Consider the following 12246-nt stretch of genomic DNA (forward strand, 5'->3'; position numbering starts at 1 on the left):
AAAATGGAGGGAGAAAAAAAAAAAACTATAGAAATGGACTTAATGATAAAAATACTGTGATTCTCATTTAGCATCAAGAGAAACTATTCAAAAATGATATGTCTGTGTTTATGAAATCAATCTCAATTCGAATATATATATCTTGGGTTTAATAACAAAAGTATTAAGTTAGTTTAGACGGTAATTCTATTTCTCTGATTTGAAACAAAGGAGAGCGAGTTGGCCTACTAAGGACAACCCTCTATTTCAAATTCAAACTTAGAGAGCCCGTGATTGGAGGAAAACATCTTCTTGACGTCACTCCTGTGACATCACGCAGACACTCCAGGCTCATTGATAAAAGGGAACTTCAGGGATTCTAGAGGACACACAGAAACGGGACGGACACAAGAACACACCTCCCCATACACAGAGAGGACGGCGAAGCTCAGCAAGCAGAGAAACACGGAGAAGCAGCTTTTTGGAACGAGAACAGAATCTCTGCAACAACAAAGACAATCAACAACTACCATTCTTTAATCTACTTTCTTAGTCTAGTTTTGATTGCAGACGGCATAGTGTCTAGTGATCACGACTATAGCGTTCTTTATTTTAATTGAACCAGAATCATTGATATTTCACTTGTTACTCTGAATTAAAAACAGATGCTGATACAACTTCTCCTCTTTCATTCTCCTGCATAGCTGCCGTCGAACAAGGCCACTTCCTGGTCTTTGAAAGTACAAGGGAATTAGTACCGGACAAAATCACAACGCAGAGTAGCTTAAGCTGGTTCTGTATATCAGAACAGAACCATAGCCCCTTGTCACTTCATGTTGTAAAAAGTAGGTTTTTAAGCGAAATTAACAAAAACGGGAGCGGAGCGTGTGACCAATGCGACCGTCACATGCTGTCGTCAAACCGGAACATTTATGCATATGTACTGGGAATGTCCTCCTGTTGAGCTCTTTTGGGAAAATGTTTTCTCTCTGACCATACCTGTTCTGCCTTCTGTAATGCTATTGAATGATGTTTCTCAATTACCGACCTCTATACATGTGAAGACTCATTCTAGCCGGCCTCACAGCCGCCAAAAAATGTATTGCCTCAAGATGAATACACCCAGATAAATTATGCCCGAAGGTATGGATTCTCACTTATCTTGATGCGATTTATCTGGAGATATCCACTGCATGGGTTATAGGGGTTAATGAGTCGATTATCGCAATCTGGTTAGCAGCAGTTGCAAAGATAAAAGAACGTATATAAATTCGGAATTTTTAAAAATAGTGCACTGGGGATGTGGCTCACGTTGAGGTCCTGGGGTGAGCGGGGATGGGGGGCGAGAATCCATGTGTATTTTATTTTATGTCTTCTATAACTGGTTATGTATGTGTTCTGGGCCCCTTTGGTTGTGTCGGAGGGTCACAGGCTCGGGGTGGGGGGGGGGCCTTGGTTCGGGCCTCTGTGGGTCGTGGTGTTAAAGGGGCTGCTTTGACTCGCTGGGGTGCCGGACTCGGGGCCCTCGAGGGTTGGGGATGGTGGCTGCGGTGGGTGGTGATGGAGGGGGCTTGGGATGTTAACAGTACGGTCTGTCTCATTTATTGTCTAGTCATTGTTGTGTTAAGTTAATGTTTTGGGATGTCTTTTTATGTATTATTTATTATTATTGTATTGTGAGATGTTTTGTTTCATGTTTGAAAAACAAAATAAAAAAGATTTGATCACACAAAAAAATGTACAGACAATAGAAATAAAACACGTCAAAATTCAATCAATTCTTTATTATGTTGCAAAAGAAGAGAAAAAAAATTACATGCACAGATTAAAACCAAGAAAAAATAATTTGATAAGACAATTGTTTTAAAATATTTCTTTTTTGCATACAGAAAAGACAAAAGAAAAAAATACAATTTCAGCATATATATCTTTTTTTTCTCATCATACAGCATATTTGTAATATAAGAATATACTGTTTCAGTTTGTATTGGGTTTTTTTGTTGTAGTTTTTCTTACAAACCACGGGTAAAGGTATGATTTCTCCCAATACTAAAACAGACCTGTGTCATATGTATCGATATCGATGTTGATAATGGATTTAGTCAACACTCCACGATTAAATTGAGGACAACAGAACCAATCAGATTGTCCCAAAGAAAATGCAGGCCCCGCCCCCTTCCTCACGGGCTAAAGTAAAGGTAAAAGAAAAGAAAAAAAATACCCAGGTCTGCGGCAGCTGGGCCTCCAGAGGTCAGAGGTCAGGAATGTACCAACAATAAATAAATACTTCATTCTTCCTTCAAACTGAGAAAAAAAGCCACACAAAAAAAAGGAAAATAAACAAGAGAAAACAACTAAATGAGGGCAGGGTTCAATTCAAACAGTACCTTCAAGATTTCAACTTTGATACAACTTTATTTCATTATTTCTTTATTTGTATTTATTTTCTTTTGATTCCTTTGAGGTTTTGGTAAACAGATTGCATCGCGGTAAACACTGGCTGCCGGCCGCGGGCCGCCTGTGAGGAGGAGGACCTGGCTTATTTGAAGGACGGCATGTTTGGCACTTTTATACTGATGTCGCCGATGTTGATGTTTCTGGGCATTTCCGGAAGATTCATGTTCTTGACGGCGGAGACTGCGCGAGCGGGCGCCCCTGCGATACCGGCCTGTACACACACACACACGCACACACACACAAAACAAACACGCACACACGAGCATCGGTTAACAAGAGTCACTCCGGTGAACAGAACAAAGTCATCTCAGCTCACACACGACGAGACACGAGAAAGACACTCATGTTTGGACAGTACATAGCCACAAACAACAACAACAACAGCAACAACAACAACAACAACAACAACAACAACAACAACAACATACAGTACTAAACATGGTACTGGACACGAGACCGGTCGACAATAAACTTGACAAAATGCAAAAGCATAGACAACTATTAAAAGAAAACATACAACATTGTGCAGAGATGGTACATTCAGATGCCTACGTGGCCCGGTATGCACATGCAGGTTCTACCATGAGATCTTTCTTTTATTGATTTAGCTTTTTTCTTTCTGACTTGTTTACATCCCAACCAGAGCCAATTATGAATCAACTGCGGAGTCTAGTAGTGGATCATTCATTAACATGGAGTAAAAGTAGTCAGGAGTACATAAGGGGTTAAAATCGACAGGCGTAGAAGCAGCATTGCTTGAAAAAAGTTAACCCACCGGACTCGTGAGGGCAGATAAAAAAAAACGAAAACAATAATCAAATAAAAAGAAGTAAGAGGGGGGGAAAATGTAAGGAAAGAATTTGGTAAAAGCAGAAAAAAATGGATTTGGATATGACAAGGAAACGATGCTTCAGATAGATAGTATAGATGTGTATGTTTGTGTTTGGAACACCAGAATATTACAAAAGGAACACGCCAACATTATGGGAAATGCGCTCACCGTTTTCTCCAGACTCAGACAAGAACGTAGACTCTCTGTGCGGTCAGTGGAGAAAGCTATCCGGCTGCGAGCTAGCCTAGCTTAGCACAAATGAATAGAAGCGGATACGGACCACTAGCCTAGCTTAAAACTCCGGGAGGTGTTTTCTGGCTAACAGCTAGGCTAGGCTGGTCCATATCCGCTTCCGTTCATTTTGTGCTAAGCTAGGCTAGCTCGCGGCCCAGAATAGCTTTCTACTGAACGCACAGAGAGGAGATCGGTATCCATCTTCTTGTCCGCTTCCGGAGAAGACGGCAAGCGCATTTCCCATAATGTTGGCGTGTTCCTTTAAGTTACACAGCCTACCGTGTGATGCGTAGACATAATGCACCTTAGAACGTGTAGCATACTATGTGGCACCCATGGGGGAATTAAATGGTTCTATAACTACTGGAACTAACACGTTTACAAAGAAGAACCGTATCTACATAACTGTCTTTTGGACGTCTAAATACTCTATTTGTTTATATAGGGACTCGAATATAGTCTGTGTGTGTGTGTGTGTGTGTGTGTGTGTGTGTGTGTGTGTGTGTGTGTGTGTGTGTGTGTGTGTGTGTGTGTGTGTGTGTGTGTGAGGGGGTGGGGGTCTAGAGATATCTACTCATGAGAAGGTTGTAAGCCTACTGCTGGGTTACAACAGGAGATCTATTCCAAAGAGAAACGGGGGGGGGGGGAACTCACTCTAACACAGAGAGTCTCAATGCAGAACTAGAAAACCATTCTATTGTCAAGTTATCAGTTTAGTATCTTTTTTTGTGTAACAATAAAAACATTCGCAGACATTTAAGTTAAATCATTTAGGTCTAAAATATGAACAGGCATTTGAGAATCCCTGCCGTTAGAGACCCCCCCCCCCCTCTCAACGCAATCTTCTAGCAGGCAGACCCAAAAATGACAAGGTGAGCATGGAGCTAAAACGATGAACGAAAGCATGGAACTCTTCGGTAATCGCATGGAACTGTTCAGTAATCGCATGGAACTGTGCCTTTAAAAGCCCCATGAAATCAAAATGGATGTTTATGTTCTCTTGAATGGTAAATGGTAAATGGTGCATTTATATAGCAGCTTTTATCCAAAGCGCTTTACAATTCTGTTCCTCACATTCACTCACACATTCACACACCGACGGTGGAGGCGACCATGCAAGGTGCCAACCTGCTCATCAGCGTTTAGCGTAGGAGGCCAAATGGTGCGAGGGCGAGAAGAAAGAAAACCTGGATCTCGGACACAGTACCGATTCAATTTGTGAACATAAAAAAAAATAATAATAATTACGAACCTATAAAAACAAGAAAGATATGACTCTCTTGATTATTTAAATTGCTGACGGTGAGGAGGAGTTAGCCACATGAGGGGACCAAAAAAATGTATTCCCTAAAAGAGAATAAGACCACTGCCCTTCCGCGGTACATGGAGCTTGTGAAGGCGAGGCGGGAAGGGATAGACCACTGCACTTCCGCGTTACATGGAGCTTGTGAAGGGGAGGGGGAAAGGGAGAGCGGTAGGGATCAAATTAATGAATGTTGATTAGAGCTTTGACATAAGTGGGAGTCTCTCTGGACAATCTGCGCATGCGCCGGTTGGGGAGTAGGTGCGGGAAAGTGACTATAGCTCAGCCGTGAAAGTGCCGATCCACTTGGGGTTGGTCTCTCCGTGTTCAGGAGACTCGGGTGTATAAAAATATCTATTGGATCATGTCTCCATCACCCCCACAGCCGTAGCTACAACCAGGGGTGCAGTGCTTGGCATACGCGGTCAAACGACGTTTGGGCTTCGTCACTGAGGCAGAATTGCGTGCATCCTATTATTATGCAAAGTCTAGGTGATAAGTGCCGGCCGGCAATTAGGTTTGGCCACGGGCCACATTTCCCCCAAGCCATTGCTTGGCGGGCCAGGATCAAAAACAATGGCTAATTTAATATAGTGAAAAAAGACAAACGTTTTTCTCTGGTCTGCATCCCCTTAACAATTGTGTGTATTGCGCCGTACTGTATTGTACCCATTCTGCAATCTGTTAAATAAAGTTTTCATTCATTCATTCAGCTGTTGCAGATCACCGCGGCGCGTGATGAACAGATCAGAAGACAGAATGCATGAAAACACGACTCACCATACCTTGTTTGTTGTTAAGTCCTCCAAAATCCCTGCTAATGTTTGAAACATGTCACATATCCACTCGCCGCCCTCCAATTCCAGATTGCTGTTGAATGCTTTATCTGAACTTTATCTGCCAACTTGAACACAGTTGTCATCATTGCCCTCGCTACTGTTGTTGTTGTCGCCACATATTATGCAGAGAGGACGTCGGCTCGGCACGCAAGAATCACCGACCTGTTGCGATAAACCCGTATTTTAAGTATGGCTCCAGCTGTTTATTAAAAGAAGCGTTATATTTCCCCGTTGCAAAAGATGTTTGTTTTGTTTTTTTAACACATTTTGTTACTCGCTCCATCTCGAACGCGGAAGTGAAAGTGCGTTAGGAAAATATACATGCGACCCGGTGGGACTATTCCATTGGTTCTCCCAGTCCACGTGACCATTTCTAGCATTTCAATTGGCTATAGTGACAGACATGCTTTTGATGACTGCCGGTAGATAGATACAGCTTCACAATAAAAGACACCCTGGCGTCCCGAGTGAATATTTCCTGCGCGTAAAATAAATATCATATTCTCAAAATAATCTGACGGGCCAGAAATTATTGCTGGCGGGCCAATGTCGGCCCGCGGGCCGCCTATTGCCGATCCCTGACCTAGACTGTGTGTGTGTGTGTGTGTGTGTGCGTGTGTGGGGAGTGTTGGGCGTGTGTTATGTGACAAAAGACCGCCCGTCTCGTCCCCAGCTCTGACTCATGAAAGAGGAGAGATACATGTATGCGCGGGAGCTCGCGTGCACGTGGCGTTTGGCCTATATTTACGACTGCACAACTGGCTACAACCACTTACGTAATGCCCCCCCCCCCCCCATTTCTATCCAAAGCGCTTTACAATTTTGTTCCTCACATTCACCCATTCACTCACACACACCGACGGCAGTGCCAACCTGCTAATCAGGAGCAATTAGGGACTTAGCAATTAGCAACTTCGGCACACCGGGAACCTTCCGACTACCAGATGACCGCTCTACCTCCTGAGTGTATCCTGTCTGTTGTTCTTCTACCCATTCTACAATCTGTTAATAAAGTTTCAATCAATCAAATTTGATTGATTGAAACTTTTATTAACAGATTGCAGAATGGGTACAATACAGTACGGCTCAATACACACAATTGTTAAGGGGATGCAGACCAGAGAAAGACTTTCGTCTTGTTTACATCAGGGTCCCCCATTTTCAATTTATAATGAATTGTAAGTAAGGGTGCAACTAGCACCGTGCAATCCATTCTTTGTGGATCTAGCCCTCAGTCTTTCGGTGGAATTCTCCTCGAAGGGAGAGGAATGCTGACCCGGCAGCTGGACTCTCAGTATCCAGGTGTCAAGACGCCGTTGCCTGGAAACCGTAAAACCACGGTACATTAGGTTTCCGGACAGACGCAGAGCGGGGTCTCGCCTGTGCAAATAATCACACCGTGTTAACACCTGGTTTCATAACGCTCTATAGGGAGGTGTAGTCTGACGTCACTTTAGTTTCCCGCACGGTCCACCCATATAGGAATTTAGAGACTGAGGTGGTTCTTGTATAGTATAGTTTATATATAGTAAGTATAGCATAAGAGTTAAAACTGTATATTGTATAGTAGTGTACATAGGATCCAGTGCCTTCTCAGGAATTTAGCATGTCTATTTTTATCATGCACATCTTATGTCTTCTTATTACCTGTTTTTTTATGTCTATTTTATTATTAGTATTATTGCACAATCGATGCGGGCATGACCACCCGCATTTCACTGTATGCCCTGGTATGTATGTGACAAATAAACCTCTTGAATCTTGAATTTATCATTGGGAAAATGTATTATCGGCTATTGTAATAATTCTGCCTCGTGAACATTGGCAAGCTTTCCATTTTTTGCACAAAAAGAGTTCCCTTTCATCACTAACATTATTGTTCAAGCCTTTTTTGGTTTAAATAAAATTATACGTAATTATTTTACGATTAATTGCTAATTGTTTCATGTTGAGCTATAGCTTGTGGATGCATACACACAGATAGGTACACCGTGCCAATGTTCATGCTTTATTTGTTTTAAAACGAGACGATTTAGAAATGTGTCCAATTGGAAATACATTGCAATTTCAAGCGAGGTGGACCGGCCGGAAACAACAATGACGTAACCACTACACCAGGGCTGTACGTTAACTTTTTTTGCACATAGCACTGGTGCTACAGAGGTTGATGGTTTTGTAGCACAGGCCAAAATCTTGTAGCACAAGTATAAAACGTGTTATATTTGTAACAGTCACAAATGTGTCTATTGTATTTGTGTTATTTAGTTGCAGTGCCATGTTTGGCTGTCATTTTCATGCTGACAAGTTGACGTCACACAGCCAGACACGTTACGTGTAAGGAATTATGGGATTTGGTGTTGGGTGTATGGACTCTACTAGGGGTGGGAATCACAAGTTTCATCACGATACGATATAGATTCTTTGGACAACAATACGATATTTGCTGATATATGCCACGATATGATACGATGCAGGTGCCTGCAATCGATATGAGACGATATCATAACATAAGCCCATTTAACACAATCAGTAACATTTAGATCAACTCAAAAAAGGCAACGGAAATAGCATTTGACATTTTAATTTTTGACCTCTTCCAGACTTTTAAAGGAAAAACAACCTATTGTTTTTAATACACATAGACCTCCTGTTCACTGTAAAGTGCCACGTTTTGATATATTGAGCTTTAAACTTTAAGTTAAATGTTTTGGAACTCACAACACGCAACCGTTTTATGTTGCATGATCATGAATACATTTATTTTGTATTGTATTTTTTATGTTTAAATATCAACATTATCTGTCCACCCTCAGTACATTTACTATCAATATAATATACTCGTCTGACTTCATCTGATCTTTCCAAATGCACACACACACACACAGAGAAGGGAGAATGTCTGCCCCCTCCTCCTCACTCTGCCCGTCTGCTGTTCTCTCTATATGGCTATGAACAGCTTGTTGTTAGCTCATGCTAATGTAACGTTCATTTCGGACTTTATGACGCGAGGATTGCAAAGCATGTTATATGCATTTGACCCGTTGCCGAATAAAACAGCAGGGATTTGTTTTGGGTCGCGACAACACTATCCACTAGTTCTGTTTCAATGTCCGCGTTCCAAACGCTACTGCTGCTGAGACGAGTCCTGCCGTGTTGTGAGCTGAGCCGAGCGGATATGAGTCACATTGAGCTCGCAACTCGCGGGGATATTGTTCGCTAGGGATTATGGGATTTGGTGTTTGATATATGGAGTCTTACGCAGAAGGGACATTGTATTTAATCGCACAAGACTACAAGTACCAAGTGGATAGCGGGCCATCGCGGGCCATCGCCCCAGTGCTATTGAAGTCAATCCTTTCATCGCACAGACTGACGTCAGTGTCGCACGTGCGACATATATATCGCACTGTACAACCCTGCACTACACCTCCATATAGAAGGCCTTCAGCTCACTGCTGCAGAGTCCCTGTGTGGAGTCTCTCTCTCTCTCTCTCTTTTTAAAATGTCTATTTTATGTGTATCTGCCAATTTCATGATTTATGTCTATTCTATGTACATCAGTGACAATCAAACCGTAAATAAAGACGCATATTAAGATTTAGATCCTAACATGAAAGATGATGTGATTTAATGTTCTATGCCATATCTTAACTTTGTCCATTTTAGCTGGTGTCAATTGGTTGCTCATTTTTATGCCTATCTGCACTTTATACATTGCTCTTGATCTGCCAATTTTGTGCTCATTTTATGCCTGTCTTTTTTTTACTACTGTGAAGCACTTTTTACTTGTATGAAAGGCGCTATACAAATAAAGTGTATTATTATTATAATTATTCAAATGTTCTTGGGTCTCGGGAGGTATGATGTGGGACTTAACACTTTGGATGCCCAACCCGAGTTCTCTGGTTTACCCCCCGCAGGTTGAATGCCCATAACGAGAATATTTGTTTTTTCTTGTTTTTTTTTATTAGCGATCTGAATTCATATTTCATCAACCGAGTCTACCGTTGGTAAATCAGCCACTCCAGGCGCTCAGATGTGAAAAAAGCACCCCCTATCGTCTCCCAGATGGTAATTCACCCTTTTGGATTGGACTCAATGAAAAGGCATGAGAAAAAAAGACCCGGACTCCACATTTTACTTCTCACGCATGTGACCGGAGTCGATCAGCTTCATTCTGGACCCTCAGAGCAGCGGGGATTATGTGTTGTACAGTATACGCGGTGGAAGGATAGAGGATAGATTTTCGGAATGGCGATCAGGAATTGGAATAATCCATTTGGATACCATCTGATCTCAGGTAAGGAATCTATTTTACCAGTATTAGGATAATCAGACTCGTTTTCACGAAGATATAAGCTTTTTCTTTTTTTGGTGATATGGCTGTTTGACTCTAAGAGCGATCAGGAACTGAGAATCGATTTTCAGCGCGCGGCACTAGCGTGCACACGTACACATATACTATCGATAATCTAGCGTTTATTTGAAAATGATTCATGAATAGGCCGACAAATGACAACGTTCTAGAATATTGCAGTACAGGCAATTATCATGGAATCCTCTTTTTTTCCCAGTGAAAACGAGGGGTTTTCTAAATGCTATGAAACGGAAATTAAGCGATAAAAAAACAATCTGCTTCGACAATGTTGACTGGAAATAGGTCATTGATAATGCGACGGGCAGATTAGACACATAGCCATAATTTGAAACATAGATTAGGCGATATTAATGCTAACATTGAAGTGGATGTGGGCATTCAAGCACTAAATGTGCGCCCCCTGCTGGGCATTCAAAGTGTTAAAGGACCTCTGTCCCAAGTGCTTTTGTCTCCTCATCGAGACTGCAAACAGGCTGCGAGGGACACAGACCAGGAGACACACAGGAGTGAAGCTTCTGGCAGGATCCTGAGACGTGTAAGACACGACAACTACAAGTGTTTGTAGAGGAAGGGATCTCAACCAGTGCAGCATCTCTGAGGGCAGCGTCAAAGCATGAGAAATTCTGTTCCGTTTTGCTTGGTTGTTGTTGTTGTTTTTTGTCAACAAAAACCAATAAGCCTCTATTCTTTAGGAACACATTTGTGCGCCTTGCCACTGCTTTCATCCGTGTTCTCCGGTACACGTCTGAGTGGTAAAACACATAGGTGGCCCACTTCTACAACATAAACAGAATTAGTTAAAGAATTATAATAATAATAATAATAATAATAATAATAATAATAATAATAATAATAATAATAATAATAATAATAATAATAATAATAATAATAATAATAATAATAATAATAATAATAATAAATAAATATATTGTTCAGAAAAAGTGCTTTGAAGTAGTCTGCAGGCAGCTATATAGAGCGGGAAAACCAACAGCAGAGCAGAGCAGCAGAATAATGTCCAGAAAAATTCCAGAATTCCCAGAACTCCGGGGCCGTGGAACGTGATCACGTGAAACTTTTAGCACTTGCTATGTTGCTGCAAGATATCCGTCTGAAGGCAAAGGAAAACACTACGCCCATTTCTCAGCCCAACTTGGCCAAACTCCACGATTTAACTAGCTATAAAAGCAATTGTAATTCTTTATGAAAAGGTTCCAAATGTTCATTTTTTTTCTTTTAGCAGCTGTGGTTTGGGGGTAATTTCGGGTGCATCCCACTTTTGATTCCATCTCATGTTGTCCTACTTTTTGATTCCATCTCATGTTGTCCTACTTTTGATTCCATCTCATGTTGTCCTACTTTTGATTCCATCTCATGTTGTCCCACTTTTGATTCCATCTCATGTTGTCCCACTTTTTATTCCATCTCATGTTGTACCACTTCAAACTGTTATCACGTTGTCCCACTTCAAACTGTTATCACGTTGTCCCACTTCAAACTGTTCTCACGTTGTACCACTTAAAGCTGTTCTCGTGTTGTCCCACTTAAAGATGTTCCCATGTTGTCCCACTTAAAGATGTTCTCATGTCGTACCACTTAAAGATATTCTCATGGACGACTCATTATCATAAACTAACCGACTCTTAACACTGACTGGTCCTATATTTATTCTACAGGCAAATATATTTTAGTCTCCTCCAAAAACAACGTAGTCTCAATTCCTGTGAAGGAATTTTACTCTGTGAAGTAAAATGTAATAAATAAATTATAATAAATACATAAATTATAATAAATAAATAGAAAATGATGATGATAAATGTAGAGAATGAGCAAAAAAGATTTTTGGGTCTTCCGTGAAAAGATCTCTCCGTTAGTGACGATGTTGTTCTGTTACGTGGAGGGCCGTATGGAAGGGGGTTATTAAGTTACAGTATTGGGGGTGTGAGGTCAGCAGTACCTGTGTCTACCTGTCCTGCCTGGTAGACTGAAAGATAAACGTCTGTAAAGAGAGAAGGAGGAGAAGAAGAAGAAGAAGAAAAAGAAGAATGGAAAGAACTAGAACGGGTCAGGAAGAAGAGAGGAATGAGGAATGTTAAAAAAGGCAGATCAAAAAAGTAATCAACAGTTCTAATCTCCACGGTGACGGGACCCCTCCTAGACCACTTTGCTTTGACGGGACCCCTCCTAGACCACTTTGCTTTGACGGGACCCCTCCTAGACCACTTTG

General features: G+C 41.4%; 1 protein-coding gene across 1 annotated transcript in view; it reads right to left on the reverse strand.

The window, feature by feature from the left end:
• Positions 1-1754: 1754 nt before the first annotated feature.
• The window catches only part of ap3s1 (adaptor related protein complex 3 subunit sigma 1), a 99222-nt gene continuing 88730 nt past the window's right edge, over positions 1755-12246 (reverse strand). Inside the window, exon 6 of the mRNA XM_084323247.1 lies at positions 1755-2647. Coding sequence (XP_084179373.1) covers positions 2519-2647 — 129 coding nt within the window. The 3' untranslated portion in view covers positions 1755-2518. The remainder of the gene's footprint in view (positions 2648-12246) is intronic.

Source organism: Notolepis coatsorum, assembly GCF_963971535.1.
Source record: "Notolepis coatsorum genome assembly, chromosome: 10".
Taxonomy (NCBI): domain Eukaryota; kingdom Metazoa; phylum Chordata; class Actinopteri; order Aulopiformes; family Paralepididae; genus Notolepis; species Notolepis coatsorum.